General features: G+C 33.6%; 1 protein-coding gene across 4 annotated transcripts in view; it reads left to right on the top strand.

The window, feature by feature from the left end:
* Positions 1–16,744, top strand: part of Ap3s1 (adaptor related protein complex 3 subunit sigma 1) — a 66,104-nt gene extending 49,360 nt beyond the window's left edge. Inside the window, exons 4-8 of one of the 4 annotated variants that reach the window (XR_015444716.1) lie at positions 1,856–1,927; positions 7,106–7,213; positions 10,337–10,377; positions 14,768–14,815; positions 16,036–16,174. Coding sequence is in view for 3 of the 4 variants with exons in the window: in XM_087194690.1 (XP_087050816.1) it covers positions 1,856–1,927; positions 7,106–7,213; positions 14,768–14,815; positions 16,036–16,164 (357 nt within the window). In the remaining variant the exon portion in view is untranslated. Of the gene's footprint in view, positions 1–1,855; positions 1,928–7,105; positions 7,214–10,336; positions 10,378–14,767; positions 14,816–16,035 lie in introns of all 4 variants that reach the window. The other 3 variants (XM_004836172.4, XM_087194690.1, XM_004836171.4) reach the window with 3 other exon arrangements.
* The last annotated feature ends 3,241 nt before the right edge of the window (positions 16,745–19,985 follow it).

Here is a 19,985-nt window from a genome sequence, read left to right as displayed (position 1 = left end):
GATTTGAAATCCAATTGATCTGCAAAGAGAATAGTTACTGCTGCTCTTTGGGGGGTTCCTGTCGCATGGAGTATTGTTTCCCACCCTTCAACCTTTAGTCTGTGAGTTTCTTTTTGAATTAAGCATGTTTCTTCTATGCAGCATATTGCTGAATCTTCTTGGCCCATTCTGCCAGTCTATTTCTTTTGATTGTTGAATTCAGGCCATTCACATTGATGGTTATTGACTTATCATTATCATGACTTTTTCTTTTTGTTGGGTTCTCCACCTTTTCATTTAATTTTTTGTCGTGCCTGATGGATTCATTCTGCTGGGCTTCCTGGGGTTGTAATCCTCTTTTCCTAGGATTTTGTCTGAAATTTTTTGGAGTGCTGGTTTGGTATTCATGAAGTTCCTAAGGTGCTCTTTGTCTTGAAAGTATCTTTTTTCTCCATCAATTTTGAAAGACAGTTTTGCAGGGTACATCAGTCTGGGTTGGAGGCTGTTTCCCTTTAGGGCTTAAAATACTTCACTCCAAGCTCTTCTTGAGGGTTTGTGTTGAGAAGTCTGCTGTGATTCTGATGTGCTTTCCTTTGTATGTGATTTGTTTCTTTTCACTCACTGATTGTAGAATTTTGTTTTTCTGTTGGGTTTCTGGAATCTTAACTATTATATGCCCGTGTGTAGATTTGTTTTGATCAAGGCTAGTTGGAGTCCTATATGCCTCATTTATCTGTATGTCAAGTTCTTTTCCCCTTCTTGGGAAGTTTTCTGCCATCACTTCTGTGAACAGTTTTTTTATGTCATCTGCACTCTCCTGTTTCTTCATTGACTCCAATCAGTCTTATGTTATTCTTCTTTGCATCGTCTAGAAGCTGCTGGATTGATTTGTGTTCCCTTATAATTTTAAAGCAATTTTTCTTTTCCTGGTCACTAATTGCCATCTTATTTTCTATATCTGAGATTCTGTCCTCATGTTGATTCATTCTACTGCATAGACTTTCATTGGAGTTTTTCATCTGGAAATCTGTTTGTATCTATTTTATGGATTCCATTTGTTTCCTATGTTGGGATTCCATCATGTTCCTCAGCTCCTCTAGTTTTTTGTCTGTGTCCTCTCTAGATTTATTAATCATGTCTTGTACCATGGGCACAATCTCTGCTGTTATCTGAGAAATTATTTCTGATTTCATTTTTTCCAGATCCTCTTTTGTTGTCACTTCAGGGAGTCCAGGTGGTAGAGTATCAAATTGTTCCATCTCATTTCCTTTTAGTGTTGCTTTAGGTGATCTGGCAGTCTGGTTTTGAGACTTATTAACATGTCTTCTCACTTCAGTGGGAGTTGGGGATTGGGTGTGCTGCTGGTGCCCATCCAGCTCACCTCCTCAGTGCTGGGGGTGGTGGTACAGCAGCCCAGAAGGTTCACTTCCTCTCAAAAAATTAATTCTTTCCATGATTCAGGTCACAAACTAAATTGGATGGAAACTGAATCCAATTTAATAGTTGGGCTCAATGTTGATCTTAGTAGAAAATTTGATTAGGTTCTTGTCCAGTTTGATTATGACCAGAACTATGGAAAGAATTAAGTTGGTGAACTGATATACCACCGTAATGGTCCTGGAACTTCTAGCTAGGTATAGTACTTTTTAGAAAAATTTGTTTATGTACTTATGTACTGAAAAGTAGCTTACCTGAAGAACTGTCTTTTTTCACTCATTCTGCATTTAATAGTTTTAGTTTTAAGGAAAATGTAGTCAGTTTTGAAAAGTTGGAAAGGTTTTAGTTCTCAGTTAAGAATTGCCTGCATAAGAGATAATAAATTTGAATATATTTACACAGTTCTCAAAAACATTTTTCCTTTTTGTTTTTTCCATAGGTGTTCGTGGAAACATTAGACAAATGTTTTGAAAATGTCTGTGAACTGGATTTAATTTTCCATGTAGACAAGGTACTGTTTCTACATTGTTAAATCTGTTTTTTTTATAAGGTAAACATTTATTTGTAGTTGTCATTGTAGAAGTAGATTTAATGAATAATAATGTTTTCTTTCCTTCTGTTAGTCAGTTAATTATTTTCACATTAGTATTGACATTCTTTCCAGTAGGTTTCACCCCTGGCAATAACATGGTAACATTTTCCAACTTAATTCTAACATTGGATTATTCAGGTATATGTGACCATTTTATAGCATTTTTACTAGTCATGTATTTATTTATTTTATTGTTTTCTTCCTCATCTGAATCAAGGTCTTCATACTTCTCTGTCATTTCTTTCTTTATCTCACTGATGCGACAGTAGCCGAGTCACGTGATAACTAATTTTCAATCTTTTCCCAAAGTTGTAAAAGCAGATTTTCATGCAGCATTGTACTGAATTGGGTAATTTTACAAGAAAAATCAAAAGGAAACACTTAGCACATCAAATTTATAAATACGCAAAAATCTAACACAAAGCTTAAGGTGGGTAAAACTCACCTGTTGGTACTTCAACACACATGCACACACCTTGCGTTTGTCTGCCAAGTGGTTGAACACAAATTGCTTCCTGTAATCCCTCAGCACAGCTACTGAGACACAGCTGGTACTGTTATGCTACAGTAGGTATTTTCATTAGAAGAGGGTGGTAGAGGCATCTGTTGCCCAGTTAGAGGAACCAGGGTTAGAGGAACAGAATCAATAGAGCATTATGTGCTTGCACATGAGTGTGTGTATTTCCTGCTATAAACATGTTATCTGCTATGTCTTCTGGGAGTCCTGATTCTTTTTAGTGTATAATTAGGGGACTTATTAGATAGGCTTACAAGATCAGAGGTGGGATAGTTTGCAGAGGCTGTCTGCATGATGGAGACCTAGTAGCTGGTCAGCCCATGAAGCTGGAGGCCTTAGAGTAAGAGATCATAAATACAGTGCCAGAATGGAGCTTTCAGACACAGCCGGACATCTTCCTTTCCCTCTTCATTTCACCCAGGCTTCAAGCCTGTTTGGGCAGTGCTGTCCACAGTTAGAGTGGGTCTTCCCTCCACAGTTTGCTGCCCTGCATGCCAGTCATCTCCAGACGTATCACCCATAGATACAACCAGTGTGCTTTACTAATGTGCTAGGCATCTCGAGCTAACAATTAGAATTAATCATCACAAGAAGTTGATGGAAAGTTTAGTGCCAATAAAGGAAGAACAGAAAGCAATTGCTGTATAAATAAAAGTCCTAATTTAAAAAAAACTGCACTGGATAAAGTATAAAAAATGATCTAGGTGATTTGAAAAAAGAACCTTATAGAATTTTAAATGAGGAAAAAATAACAATATTTTTAATGGATGGGTTTACATTGGACATTACAATAAATTTAAGGTTAGAACACATTATAGGGTGGAAAATATGAAAGATATTTTATAGTCATGGAGGATAGAGTAAGGTTGATCTAATGAATTATTAGTTTCAGAAGAAGAAAAAGAATGAGACATACAATATCTGAATCTGAGAGTTTTCAAAATTAGTATGATACCAGTCTAGAGATAAAAGAATCACAGCAGAATACATAGAAATCTGTTTCTGAGGGGCCAGGGTTTTAGCTCAGTGGTTCCACTGCCTGCTTTGCAAGCGCAAGGACCCAAGTTCGATCCCTGGTACCAAGAAAAGAAAAAAAGAAATCTGTTTCTAGACAATTGATAGTAAAATTGAATAACATAAAAAGCTTTCAAAAGCATCCAGAAATAAAAGGTAGATTACCTTCATGGGGTAATGGTTAGATTGGCAGCTGTTTTCTTTGTAGCACCAACAGACTTTAGAAGTCAGTGTGTTCAAAGAAAAGAACTGCCAACCTATACTAAAATCAACAAAAATGTCTTCAAAAACATAAGCAAAATACATTGTCAAAGAAACAATGAGACAGTATACTCCCAGCAAATCTCCAGTGATGGGAACTCTAAAGTGGATATTTTGACAGAACAGGGTCTGAGATAAAGAAGGAAAGTATTGAAGGAATGAAAAGTAAAAAAAAGTGGTAAATCTATTAGACAGCACTGTTTAAGGTAGCACAGAGGTGCTGAATATTTGTTGGTATTTCTGGAAAGGCAGAAGTGCGATGTGTGTAGGGATAAGGAGGGTGTGAACTCACAAGGGAGGCTGAGCAAAGGACCTAGGAAAGTTGCTGTGGTTTTAGAAGCTGAATTATACTTTCTCATGAGAATTTTTTTTAGGGGGAGGGTTGTATTTCCAAAACTGAAATTTTAATGAGTATCTTGTCTACTAGCAGCAGACTTTGTGAACACTTTTTGTCTTTGTATTAGTGATTATAAGGGCCGGGGATTTAGCTCAGTGGTTCTGCCGCCTGCCTTGTATTAGTGTTTATAAGGTAGTTTTAAAATATTGTCCAACCACTTACTTGACCTTTAATCACATTTCTGTAGATTATGACTAAAATTGATTAGCTATATTAGTTGCTTTCATTCACTGCAAAGAACTGGATCAACTCAGGTTTGAATTGGCTGTCATAGGAGTTATTTTTCTTTGACAACAAATTGGTATACTACTTTGTATATTTGTAAGTTGGGTTTATTCTCTCAGTTGTAACAAGGTTAATGTGAGGATTAACTTATATACCATAAGAACAGCCTCCAAATATTATAAATTCTGTCTAGTAGCAGTCATGATAGTAGAAGTGATGATATTTATCACTAATTTTTGAGAGAACTATGGCTTCTTGTTTCGTTTTTGTTTTCTGGGAAAGGTAATTTTTGTAAACCTTCTTCAAAATATGTACATTTCCAAAATGAAGAAAAGATTTCTGAAATGACCAAGTATAATTATAGACTAGTTTTTAAGTCATGAATTGTGGAGAAACATGGAAAGGGAAGGAGAATTAAAAAGAATTAAGATGTGTTGTGTACATATACCAACTCCCCATGATAAATGTAATCATGTACTGCAAACATGTCTTAATAAAAAAAAGTGAAAAATATGAATTACATTTGCATGACATCTTATAAAAGAATGAAAACTGAATAATATATATATTTTACCTTTAAAGAGTTATCTTAAAATACCTAATAGGTACTGTGCTAAGCACCTACATGAATTATTCATTTAATTATTGTGCTAACCCTATGAGGCACCTATATTAATTAGTTCTATAGATAGCATTCTGTTTCTCTGCTTTGTAGGTAAGGTAACAGGCTTAGGTGCTGTAACTGCTTAAAGTCATACAAGTAATAACTGATAGAGTTAGTATTTGTATCTAATTTCAGTCTCCACTTGTAGTTTCACATTACTTTAATTATAGCTGAGTATACTATCCTGTGAAACCTAATTCAGCTCTGAGCTGTTAATTTTTGTCCAATAAATACTTTATTTTTAAAATCTTAGTTACACATTTTACTCCCCAATAGCAGATATTATTTTTATTCATTATCATGTTTTACTCCCCAATTATCAGATGTATTTATGATAAAAATTTGAGTATTACATGTATAGAGAATTTAGAGGTGAAAGCACTATTAAAGTACCTATGAAAAAAGAAAATTCGTTTTTACAACTAGATTGCTACATTGCTTTGTTAAGTACCATAAGTATAAAATTGCAACCTAATAATTGTTGACTAAGAATCTGGTACAAAAAACCCTTCTACGTCATTTTTGTTTTTTGGTTGTTTTTTTTTTTGTTGTTACCTGGGATCGAACTCAGGAACCTTGAGCTTGCAAGGCAAGTGGCAGAACCACTGAGCTAAATCCCTGGCCCCCTTCTAGGTCATTTTTGAGTGTTAAACTTGACATTATATTTTGATGTTACAATAATAATAGTACAGTAGTTCCACCTATTCAAGGGTGATATGTTCCAAGACCGTTCAGTGGATGCCTGACACTATCGATAGTACCTATTAATTAGTTTTTCAGAACTGACAAAATACCTGAGATAATTAATTTTAAAAGATGAAAGGTTTATTTTGGCTCACAATTTTAGAAGTGTCAATCCATGATCACTCAGTCCTCTTCCTTTGGGCCTGTAGCAGCGCACTACATTATGGTGGAGGAGGTATATGATAGAGGAGGAGGCCTGTTCACTTCATGGTAGCCAGGAATCAAAGAAAGTGGTAAGAAAAGACTGGGATCCCAATATCCCCTTCAGAGGCATGCCCTCAGTGATGAAACTGTCTCCCAGTATACCCCATCTATTTAAATGTTCTGCCACCTCCCAATAGCACCACAGGCTGATGACTGTGCCTTTGATACATGGACCTTTGAGGGACACTGCAGATCCAAACTAACAGCACCAAACCTTATTTATACTATATTTTTTCTTATACACATGTACCTGTGCAAGTTTAATTTATAAATAAGCCACAATAAGAGGTTAACAACAATAATAGTAAAATAATATACCTCTAACAATACACTGTAATAAAAATTCATGAATGTGATCTGGTCCTTTTTCAAAATACCTTATTGTATTTATTCTTCTTTATGATGAAATTGATAAACAGTGCTTGAGTGATGGGATTAAGTCAGATGAATGCTGTAGGCATTGTGATGTAGCATTAGGCTACTGTTGACCTTTTGAGGCTATGTCAGAAGGAGCATTCACTTTGAGTGATCCTGGATCATCAAGTCATGATGTTGTCAGACATGTAGCATGCACAGTGTGGATACAGTGGACAAAAGGATGGTTTACATCCTGAACAAGACAGAGAGTTGGGTCGCCAAAATTTCATCAGGCATGCAATTTTAAAACTTATGAATTGTTTATTTCTGGAATTTTCTATTATTAAGACCAGAGGTGACTGCAAAGTAATTGGAACCTTAGAAAGTGACATTATAAATAAAGGAGGAATTACTGTTGTTAATATTTATCAATTACTTTGTTTTGGATATTTTCAGGAATTACATCATTTAATCTTTCAACAGTCCTATGGAGAAGGTACAATTATCTGTGGTTTTCAGCCCATTAAACTAAGACTTAAAGAGTTTACATAATGGCCTACAGCTTCACAATGATGAAAGTGAATTATGAACTTTCACTCCAAATTATTTTTACTGTTGATACTTATAACAGCAATATGTAAAACAAAAACTACTGAAATGTGAAACTTTGTATAGGGAAGTTTCTTTGTGTGTTTATATTATTTTTTCCTTTAGGTTCACAATATTCTTGCGGAAATGGTGATGGGGGGGATGGTATTGGAGACCAACATGAATGAAATTGTTACACAAATTGATGCACAAAATAAACTGGAGAAATCTGAGGTAAGAATGGCAAGTGCTTTAGTTATAGAAGGTTCTAAGCATGATCATAAATGATGCATGATTGTAGCTTTCACTGTTTGTCATTCAATATTGCCCTCTAGGTATAGCTAGTATTGCTTACTCAGTTTTTAATATACATATTTTAGTATGTTAAATGTCCTATGAATATTACCACCAAATAGCTTTATTTATTCTTTTAACCACAGTTGTGACTGCCTTGGATAATACAATTCCATATTTTGTTTCAAGAAAAAGGAAAAAAACCTAAATTTTTATTGAGAGAGTAATGTTCAAGTTACAGTAGGTGCTTAGTCTTAGTGTATATTGAAAAGAGAAATTCAGTATCTCCATCTTTTAATTCTGGATCGTTTCCAAAGGTCACTGACAAGTTAGTTGAGTCACAAATTTTGTACATTAATACATACATTTATTATTTTTTTATTTTTTAAAAAAGATAGGAAAAAGATTTTGTTTTCATACTTGATTAACTTTGTTAAATTCAGTGTTAGAATGGGTGACTAAGGACACTAACACTTTAGTATTATATAAAATGCTACTTTAGAATTTTAATGACTCTTGCTATAAGAACTAGGCTGAATATGGTTGAACTACTTAAGTTGACATTATTTTGGTTGTTTCTTACTGTAACAGATTTTAAAAAGGTGAATTATCTTGGTAACTCATTCAGTTCTATCCTTATTTGAGGATATTGTTACATTTGTTATTTATGCTCACAACTCAGAGTGGAAAAACATACACAATTATTAGCATGAGCTCAGATGTATGGTTGTTTTAAGGTAAAATTACTATAAAAATAAGATATTAATACCATAGCATTAATTTACAAGAGGAGATTTCGCAAAGTTTTTATCTTGTTGGCATTTTAAAGGATGAATTTGACACATTTCTACACTTAATTGAATTGAAGGAAATACATAATGATGAATAAATCTGAAATTGGAAGGTTAGAAACAGTTGAAACTTTCTATAAAAACACTTTCCTGTATGTCAATTTGCTATCCCTATTGATTTCCCAAAGGAGAGCCTTGCAATGATGATAAAGAGCTTAAATTTAGGACTATTTCAAATAACGATGACTGTATATTTTGTATATTCTATAGCTAACTTTTAAAATACTGATTTTTGAAAGGGAAAACAAAGTAGGCTAATAGAGAAAATTTTGCTTAAGAAGAAGGAAAATGACTCTATTATTTAGTATAGTTGACCTGCAACATATTGTTTAGTAGAATAAAAGATAAACTGTAAACCCTAAGCCATAAAGTCTTAAAATAACCTTAAATATATGCAGATTTTATGGTTATAGATTTTTAAATGCCAAGGTATAATGACATAATCCATTAATAATAAGTCTAAAATGAATGGATCATTTCTGAATTTGTGTTATCATCAGTAAAAATACATTGACCAGTTTGTCTTCAGTTTTCACATTTCCAGATACTTGACCCCTTCCTTTGGTGGTGTTCCTTTTTATAGTTTGCTCCTTAGTGTGCTATATGCACTATTTACAAAAGTCATGAAGGACCTAAAACAAATACATTATGGGCTGGGGATTTAGCTCAGTGGTTCCGCCACCTGCCTCGCAAGCGCAAGGACCCTAGTTTGATCCCCGGTACCAAAAACAAAAAAATTGTGCAAAAACAAGTACATTATGAATATTTCCTTTTTGACTGTCCAGTAAAACTTTGTTAATGTGACAGGTTTTCTTATCTCTAAAGAACAGTAAGCTAGGCATGGTGACACATAATTTATAATCTCAGCACACGGGAAGCTGAGGCAGTCGAAAATTCAAGTTTGGCCTGGGCTGCATAAGAATACTGTATTGCAAAAAGAAAAGAGAGGAAGAAAAGCAAAGAAGGAGGCAGGCCGGCAGGCAAGCAGTAAAATGCAGAATTCCTATTTTTGACTGAATACAATAGTTATAAAATTACTAAACTTTAAGAACTCTTTTTACAGAAACAGTGCTATTTAAATAGCTTAGAATTCTGGTGAATGTTTAATTGTTCACCCACTGATCATCTTTTAACATGTATGATCAGTTGTTATCTGTTACCAAATTAGTGGGTTTTTTCCTGTGCCTTACAGGAAGGTATGTTTTAATCAGATTGGGGATGAACCACAAAATTATGTTTCCAGGTGCTTTACTTTGTGTTTTATCTGCTAATATTGTTTTAATTATGAAATAGGATTTTGAGTTAAAATCCATTTAGTTCTGTTCATATTTTAAGGAACAGTCTTGAAAATTATATTGACTTTGTGTAATTTTTCAGTAATTATCACATATTTTAGGTATCTTTGGAAGTCTACTGAAAGTGTCAAAACTTTTTGTATGCTTTTCATTTCCATGTTACTAGTTAGATCTATGAGAGGTATGACTGTAGACTAATCCAAAATTATTTGAGAGCAAAATATAAACTTAATAATCTTTTACTAAATTTCAGTTAAGACATTATAAAGCCAAAACTTCACAAGAAAAACTTAATTAAAATTCTGAATATCATTCCTGAATTGATTATTGTATTTTTAAATTTCATATAAGCAGTATTTTAGGAGTAGCATTTATCTTTGTAAAACCTAGTCTGAATGTAATTAAGATACAGCTTTTAAAATGCGTGGATTTATCTAGGTGCCTGTCAAATCAAAGATTTTATTATGTTGAGTTAAAGGCAGTACATTTTCAGAGATGGGAGAAAGTGACCAGTTAAATTCAACACCTAGACAGATGCAAGTAAAAATCTGCCAGATCTTCAAAGGAAGGAGAAAGAAAGATACACTTTGAATATATTTTCTTCCAGTCTGTTTTGGTAGAAAAAGTGATTTATTATAGATGGGATCTTGGGAGAGGGAGCTTGAGCTGGGAGATGGGTGGGATTTGGGGGAAATTTTAAGAAGCATCCACAAATCTGCCTAAAAATAAGACTCCCTGGGTGCGAGGGGGGTGGAGATAGAGGAGGGCGGTTGGGAAGAGTTGTTAGCTTTTATATATTTCATGTTATTTTTAAGATGGATAAATGGGTCTGAATTTAGTCACTACTTTTTAAAAGTCAGTCCTCTTTTTCTGAACATCCTGATCTTTTTAGCTCTTTCCATTCTTCTCTCTTACAGACCTTTATCTTTCAGTCTCCCAGACAGGACAGGTAGACAAGGTATTGCTGACTTTGAGAAAAATGTACTTTAACAAAGGGAAAGCAAAATGATGTCAAAGGCAATTAATTATTTAGGCCAGACTCAAAAATTCTTTGTGTTAATGAACCCATATAGTCCCTGTAGCCTATTTTTCATTCTAGTTTCTCCTGTAGTTTCTTCATCATTTATTGGACTTAGTGTATTTTAGTAGTATATCATTGATGTCATGTTTGTTCTGTTTTGTCTGCCTGCATTGTAAAAGGAAAGTTTAAATTTTTGTTGTTTTTTTTTAAATTGTCATTTAACTGACAGATTGTACAAATGACAATATACTTTGTATATAAAAACTTAGTTTATTTTGAGCATGATATAGCAGAACCAATCTTAATTAACTCTCCATTTCTAAATTAAATTTTTTTTCTGTCTCTAAATTAGAATTCTAACATAAAACCATCTACTGGATTTTGGAATCTGTAAATTTAAAAACTAAAAACTGAACCTTTAGAGTTCTGCATACAAGATGGGAAGTAGTAAAGGGTTAGAATAATGACTTAAATAGTACACACTCCACTTCAAAATGGTTTTCAGTTCCAAAGTCTTAACAGAATTGCTTTTACAGTTTTGACCTGCCAGGTGCATTTTAATAATGGCCAACAAAATGGAAGATCAGAATCTAAAAGAATTAAATTGTCTAAAAACAAATATAATGACCAAAATTTAATGAATTTCTACTGTAGCAAACCTTCTGACATCTAAATATGTCAGAATCAGGATCAGTCACATGTTGTAAAACTCGAATAATTTTGCAAACAATATTGGCAAATATTGGAAATGTTTTTAATAGACTTTTAGCTTTATAAATTTTTTTTCTGTTTTTCTGTGTTTTTCATACCATAAGTTCACAGTGAATTCTTTTTTTAAAATTCCACCTAGATGGTAACAAGTAGTTTTTTATTTAACAAAGCCACCTTAGAAAAGAGTAAAAATGCTTATAAGCTTCAAATTAAAATTTTCCAGGTAAAAATTTGAATCCTGTGGAAGGAAAAAAAAAATCTATAACTTAACAAGATCAATTACCCACTTTAGTAATTAGAAAAATATCACTAAGAATTTGGGATATTATTCTCTGGATTTGAAAAATAGCAATATACAATTAACTTTATAATATCTTATTCTGAGATTTATGGGCTATATAGAGAAGCTAGGGTGCCATTTTTTGATTCCTGTACCATGTTTCTTTACCCTTGGTATGGAAAATACATAGTGATCTCATTCATTGTGTTGATGGAGATCACTGCCAGTTTCTATGTTCCAGTATTTAGTTTATATTAAACTATTTTCTAGCAGAGGAACCATCAACCGCATGAGTCTATTTACTTCTGTCTCTAGAACTAGTAATCGGCTTTATAAAAAAAAATGATGTATCTATTTTCAAAGAGTATAGAATACAAAAACTGGCTGTAAGGTGTGAGAAGTCATGAGTTGATTTCTCCCCCTCTACGTTGACATACACATTTATTATACACATTTATTTTTTCTTCTACAAAATTATGTTGAGGTCACTTGTAATGATCAAAACTAGTTGTAATAAATTCATGAATGTCATTAGTCCATGTGTTTCACACAGACAAATCTTGTTAAAAGTTAAAAGTATAACCAAAGATAATGAGTAGACATTTTAAAATTTAAAAATTTTTAAACATCCTAAATTTGATAAAATTGTTTATAAAATGCTGTAGTTCTTGCTCACTAGGAAATTGTCATCAACATTTTAATGTGTGTATAATTGCATTGAAGTACTGCCTTTAAAGCAAAGAACAAGCCTGTTACCGATCCCCAGATTAAGTTAATCTGCCTCACACTCAGAAATTAAAATACTGAAATTTTGTTTTGCTCAAAAACATGCATTCAAAATCTGCCATTATTTTGTTAAAGATTTTGAGTCTGAAACCATTTAATTCCATGTTTATTAATGTTGATGTTCTTTCACTTGTTGTTAGGTCAAAATTATCAATGTGCATTTAGCACCTTTCAGTTGGAAGAGTGAGGAAAGGTTTTATTATGTACAAATTATTCCAACTACCATCTTATTATGCAATATTTCAAACTTGATGAAAATATTTCAAGATGGTAGGATGATAATTTAGTTACATGAAATAAATAACTAGATTATTAATTTCCATTTCCCTTCCAGAAAGTTAATTGCTTATTGCATGAGGAAAAGGGAGCTTTCAGGTTCTTTGAAATACATTTTAGCAATGCTGCTTTTTCAGTTTTGCTTGCACATATTTTGTTTATTTTTGGGTCTGGCAATTTAAAAACGAAATAAAAAACAAATCATATCCATCCATTACTATCTTTGTGATTTGAATGCTTGAAATTCCCAAGAGTATGTCTGTATAAGTCTTCTATCTGTTTGGCCTCATTTTGGTATACTTGCAGACTTCATTTTGTTTTCTTTCTCTTAATTCTGTTAATTTATTTAATCTCATGGGAGAGAAAACATGACCATTCTTTTATATACTGTACTTCATTCTTCCATCCAATTCACACTCTTAACTGCTTTGGATTCATATATTTGTTTTTGTTAGTGGAATTGCTGCAATCTACCTGCCATGGTGGTGCTTGAGTATAACATAGATGGAAACAAGTTATTTCTCCAGTAGAATTTCATTCTTCATTTTTTGTTTTGTGTCAACTATGTAATCTTAAATCTTTAAGAACTATGTTGTCCTTTCAGGAATAGTTTATTTTATATTTTTTAATTGTATATATTACTAACACGTCAGGTAAACTTAATTTTGGTAAATTTTAGTGTTGAAAAAGTTAAGTGTGAGTGAAAGTTATCCTATTGCTTTGAGTATATCTTTACTGAAAAAAATCTTAACCAAGAAAAAAATTACTTTATCCTTTTGTGCCACCAAATGGATTTCCTAAAGGCAAATTATCTCTTACATTTTATATTTCAATAAAAGTGCTTCAGACTTTATTTTCATGGGAGTCTGAAAATGAAGTTTACTTTATAACCATTCTGGTGTTAACTGAATAAAATAGTGTTTCTTTTTAAGTCATAGTTTTTATATGTAAGCATTGTTCCCCATTTAAGCATCTGTTTATTGGTTATAGTCCTCATATTTTTTTCACATTTTATATTCAGCAGAATCTGATTTTCTAAAATGTTAGCTTTATCAAACTTTTCATTAAAGTACATATTACAATTTTAAAATATCCAACCAATTAAATTCACAATATGCTACACAAAAGAATTGGACATGCTTGAGAAATAATTTGATTCTCTTTAAATTCATTTGCGTGTTCTAAATAGTTCCCATCCTTTGCATGTCTATGGCTTGCTGCTTACATTCAGAGGAATTACAGATTTTTGTGCGCATTTAGAAACTTCTGGTTTTACATAATAAGGCACATATATGCTATTTAAATCAATTGCTCTGTTAACTTCATATATTCTCATTAGCAGCCTACGGTCGACACCATCTTTGGTCAAAAAGAAGCAACTTAATCTAATGATACTTAACAGGGTGCATTTTTAATACTTATTTTCTTTAAGCTTTGTTTAGCTGTATCCAGTACAGGGAATTAGGGAAAGTAAAGCTTTATGACAAATATTTAATTTAACACTAAAAAACTTATATTTACTATTTATAAATGTAAACCATACAATCCAGTAAAATGTACAGAAACACAATTCTTTCTAAAGTAATAAAGTCCTTGGAATTTGTAACTTTTCAAATATATTTAAATATTTTATCAGTACTTTTCTGAAGTCCACTTATTTGTACCGTTTATCAAAACTCCAAAGTGAAAGTAGTATAAATTGATCTTTTAGTTAGACAAATTACAGAATCCTTTTACCTAGAAAAGTGATGCCAGTTCCAGTATGTCTGAAATTGTGTAAAATAAGTTTAATTCCCTTGTCAGACAACATACTTTCTGGTAAGCTTACAAGGTGGTAAACCTCTTTGAACTGGATTCTTAATTGATCCCAAACCATTCTAAAATTTGGTATCTAGACCTTTAATTTGAAATGATCAAATTAAAGAACCTTTTTAATATGGTACATGCCACCCTAAATAATACTCAGTTATATCTTTAATATCTTTTGAGGGAGCAGGAGGGAAGTAAGATATAACATAAACTTCATTGCTTCAGGTAGGTATAAATGTAGAAGTCATCAGAAACAACTAACCTCCATTAAATTATAAAAATTGAACTCTCCAGCCCTCTCTGGTCTTTCTTTGGGTTTGGAGTTTTTCATTCATGTCACCCTTCCCATTGCCTATGTGGACCATATCTGTTAATACTATTTTACCAGTTTTTCTGTTCCAATTCAGAATTGATAATCCGTGGCTTTTATTTCATTGCTTAACAATGTTTGTATCCTTTATTCAGCAAATAGTTTACACTGGCCTATTTTGTATCAGTCAAGATTTTTCTCAGGTAACAGCTTTATTATTATTAATATTTTAATTAACAAAAGAGGTAGGATTACATAAAGAAAAAACAAATTTTGAAAAAGGACTTTAATTTTACAGATTTCTAATTTTACAGATACTCATATTAATAATCTAAACAAATGGAAAATTTGCTTTTATTACTTGTCTACTTTGGTGCAAGATAATGCCACTGAATGCAGATGTATTTGTTGGCTTGTTTATTATATAAAAAGTGATGAAATTCTTTTTTTTCTTTTTCTTTATATAAAGCGATGAAATCTTATTGAGGTATAAATTAAATCTTGAGTATGAAGTCTATTGATATTAACTATTTCAGAAAAGTTATGTATGTTCTTTTAAGCATATTTTATTCCAAATTTATTTCACGAATTAAAATTTTTTCCAACTAAGAGGAAAGTCAAATATTATGCACTAGTGGTACTTACTGGAAATATTAGTTTATTTATGTATGTACTTCTTTTTCTAAATTTGTAAACTATAAACTGAACACATGTTGTTATATCTATTTTAAGTGACAAAGCAATTTTAATAAGTAGATTTTCACTAGTGGATTAAAAAAGTTGGAATGATCTTACAGTTTCATCTTTAAGTAGATCCATTCTCTTTGGATTGAAACTTCACTTAAAAGCCTGATTTTTAAAAAATTTTCTAGACCTTTCTTTAAAAATTTTAGAGCCCCTACAATTTAAAAAACTAATTTTACTGTTTTGAAATGTTTTAAGGGTTTAACCCTGGATAAGTAAACTAAATAAGTATTATCTGTTACTTTCAGTTTTTTATTTCATAGCACATATTGATAATGCCATTTTAAAAGAAAAAAATCTGTCATAATTGCTACATGAGATATTTAATAAGGAAACTAATATAAATTATGCCTGTGTTCATATTATATATCAAATCAAGATATAGGTAAAAACTTAGTTTTTGTCTTATGAATATTGTGTGTGATAACTGTGTAGTACACAATTTGTATTTGAATCCTACATTGTTATTGCATGTATTCACTGTTTTTTAATGTGTCAGTTTTTTCTCTTTATAGATTAGTATCTCAGAGTAACCATCTCATGCCAATTCAAAATACCATCTGGTCTCTTAAGCTTATGTAAAAATTCTTTATTATTGTTTTCCTTTGTAAGTGTTTTATGATGAGCTACACCTGAGTTATACATTTTCTTTCTTTTTTTTATTTACTTCTATATGCAGGCTGGCTTAGCAGGAGCTCCAGCCCGTGCTGTATCAGCTGTAAAGAATATGAATCTTCCTGAGATACCAAGGAATATTAACATTGGTGACATCAGTATAAAAGTGCCAAACCTGCCCTCTTTTAAATAAAATATAAAACAGGCACTCCCAGGTAAAATCCAGGGGGAAAAGTCATCCTAGTTTACCATACAGTTGTTTACCAAAAATAGAGGAGGAGAGTCTTAACTTTTGCTCTTGGATTTAAGTCAAGGTACTGTATAGAAGTTGTGTAAAATCAGTGTGAAAGTTCAATGTTGCTTTTCTTGCTCAGTGATTTTAAAGAAATTGTATAGTTCTGGTGTGATTTGTTTTTTTCTTTTCTAAACTGCATTCCTATGGCCACCTAAGGCATGCCTCTATGTATTGGCTATTACAGTATTTTGAAAGTGAGGTATTTCTTTAATTATGTACAACCCAAAATGTTGGTGTTTTGTACGGGTCACAAGTGTAGCAATCCTTAATTCTTTCTGCTGTTTGTCACAATTGTTATTTAAAGAACCAAGTATGTATTGCATGAAAAACATGATGACCTTTTCCTTTTAGTTTAAATAAATTCAAAGGTAACTGGATTTCTAAAGCACCTTTCTGTTTGCCTGATACCTACTTTAGCAATAATTTTTTTTACTACCCTCTGACTCAAGTAAATAAAGGTATATTTTATCACTGTTAATGTTGATTTATTTAATATATACTCACATTTTTGATTTTTAGAAAGTCACTGAATTATTCTGGAGCTCAATTATTTCACAAATCAAAAATAATGTATCTCTAGCTGAGCGTGGTGGCATATGCCTGTAATCTTACCACTTGGAAGGCTGAGGCAAGAGGATCCCCATGAGTTCAAGGCCAGCCTAGATGACATAGCGAAATCCTGTCTCAAGAAACAAACAAAAAAATGAATAGTGTATCTGGTTACATATTTATTGTGTAAGAGGAACTCTGCAGTGAGAGAAGACAGATCTTTCTCTAACATGTATATTAAGAAAATGTAAGATTTTTTTTTTTATACAAATGGCTTTAAGACTAGCATCTCATTTCTTTATGCCCAGATAATAAAAAATAATTTTAGTACATAATGATTTGACTTTGAACACAAAATCTTTGGGACTCCACCGAAGCATCCCACCCTAAAGTCAAAGCTGAGCTAATCTAAGTTCTGACACATATTTTCTAGTAATTAGCCCACTGTTTTAGCTTTTCTCATGGCTGAGACAAAATACCTGACACCCAAAGTTAAAGGAGGGAAGGTTTATTTGGTTCTGGTTCCGTTGGTAGAGGTTTCAGTCCATAGGTGGATGGCTCCAAGGCAAGGTGGCATGGCAGAGGGGCTTCGCAGAGCAGAAGACAAGCAGCAGCAGCAACAGGAAGCAGCTAGCAAGGCCGAATGCAGCCCCTCCTATTTTATCCAGGCTACTCTTAATCCTAGCATCGCACCATGAATCCCCACATCCTAAATCCAGCCACCCTAGATCCAGTCCCAAAAGCCCCACCTATGACTGCATGAGGCTTGGGGCGACATCTAGAAACAAGCTACAACACCCACATTTTCTTATTTGGTGTTATCTCAGGAACTATAAGTAGGGTTCCTTTTCCAATTAGGCTATGATTTCCCTTGTGGTTCTAGTAGCCCCCCTTCCCCAAATGTTCTCTTTGAAACACTTCTTGGATTTGTGGTATGTATGACTGACTTCTACTTCAAAAATTCTGGGGTATAAGAAAAGTCCATTTATTCCCTAAAATAAATTTGACTCTAAACCCCATTCCCTTTAAGTAACGGGAAATTCAATCTGATTTTGTGACTTCCATCAGCTGAGATTTACATAAAATTCCCAGCAGAGGATGTACAAAGTAGAAGATTCAGGGAGACCTCTGCTCATCAGTCACTGTTTTGTTCTGTTCCAGGTGAACAAATAATCCCTGTCCTCATGGAGTTGTATACAGTAACATTCAGAATGCCTGGCTACATCTCCCCTCCTTTTCTTTTTCTTTTTATTTATGGGAAGGTTAAGTATTAGTTTGGTAGGGATATACCAAAATTAGAGAAGGGCTGGGGATTCAGCTCAGTGTTCCGGCACCTGCCTTGCAAATGCAAGGTCCTGAGTTCAATACCCAAGTACCCCCCCAAAAAAAAAACTGGGCAAGATGAGTCATGTTAAAAATAACAAAATTAGAGAAACCTTTGGCCAGACCATACTTGAATACAAGAGCAGTCAGAAAGGTTTCATCACACATCATATTTTATCAAGTACTAGCCTTACTCGTTTCTTGTGTTTTGTTTTTCTTCCCTCACTTCCTTAGAAAAACTTACTGAGCATAAGCTGTGTGCAAGGCATTGTTCTACGTACATACAGCATAAATTCAAGGGGGGAAACAAACAGTGAATATATGCCAAGGATGATACTTGCTATGGAGGAAGATAAAGCTGGATTAAAGCAATAATAAGTAGCAGGGGACAGGGTAAGTTGAACTGTTTCCTTGATGTATAGATGGGTAAGAGAAGGCATCACCAATGAAGTAACATTGAACAAAAATCATAAGCAAGTGAGAAAAGACTCATGGAGACTTGTCAGGCAAGGTAATCCAATACAGGGGCCCACCCACAAGGACATGCTTGGGATATTTGAGAAATAGCAAGGAGCCGGTAGGAGTATGGCAAGACAGAGTGAGGTAATTAACATTCCTCTTAGTCTCATGATGTTTATGAGTGGTACACAGTAAAGGATATTAAATAACTTAAAAACTTTCTGGTATTTTGGAAAATAGGACAGAAACTTCCAGTTAAACATACGTTATTGAATATTTGTGCTCTTTCAAACCTCACTACAATAACAAGTTCTTAAGAAATGACACCCTTAAAGAGGCAATAAGAAGGTGATTATAGCTACAAAATGTGGGAAGCTGGAAAGCTTGTGAATGAGCATTATGTTACTAAACAAATCTGAGAAAGCCAAAATTGAGTTGGCAATGGAAAGATCATGGAAGCATGAACCTGAAAAGATTTTAGAAATTGGAAGCAATAGTAAGAGTGAAAGTAGGGTTGTCCATAAGTCCATATCAAACCAGTGGACGCTCAGACCCCCTTTACCATCCAAAAGCCTTAGCTGGTGTTTCTCGTTTGCCCTGCACAAGACAGCAGATACAAACAACTGAGGACAAGGGTTCTGAACTGATTCAGAGATTACTCTAAAGAACACTTTCTTAATGGTGAGACCTCAGCCCACTTTCCCCCTCCACTCCTGTACCTCAGACAAAAAATTCTAATCTGTTCTTCTAGGGAAATCAGCCCAAAAAAAGAAACCTCCAGATCGTCCTGCAATAAAAGCCCTTCTCCTGTGCACCCAAAAGTCGTTGGGTTTTTCAGAACTTGCACCTGAGCAGACAGCTTAAAATCAAGCTTCTGTGCACCCAAAAGTCGTTGGGTTTTTCGGACCTTGCACCTGAGGAGACAGCCTAAAATCAAGCAAAAAACTAGTTTTTAATAGTTTTACCAAAAAACTATTAAAAATGAAAGGTAGTGACCTAAACAAACATCGTAAATAGGGAAAACTCTTGAAAACTTAGTCATTGCCTGAGACATACTAGACACCATTGTGTATCCCTTCAGAGTCCTCTTAGCCTACCACTTACTCCAGCCCCTGTGGTAGGAGCCAATCATTCTTTTTTGGGGGTGGGGTGGGGACAGTGTTGCTATGTAATCCAGACTGACCTTGAACTCACTATGTAGCACAGGCTGACCTCAGACTCAAAACAGTCCTCCTGCCTCAGCCTCTCAAATGCTGGGATTACAGGCATATGCCACCATGCCCAGCAGAAGCCAGTCATTCTTGACAACCTTCAGTGAACTGCAACAGGACATAGACTTGGTTCCAGCCCTGGATGTACCCTCCTCCCTGCTCTCAGACTTCTTTGCC

This window comes from Heterocephalus glaber, unplaced genomic scaffold, assembly GCF_053883595.1.
Source record: "Heterocephalus glaber isolate CG9 unplaced genomic scaffold, H.glaber_assembly_v1.0 deba00001606, whole genome shotgun sequence".
Taxonomy (NCBI): Eukaryota; Metazoa; Chordata; class Mammalia; order Rodentia; family Bathyergidae; genus Heterocephalus; species Heterocephalus glaber.
This window is presented reverse-complemented; position numbering and strand designations above follow the sequence as displayed.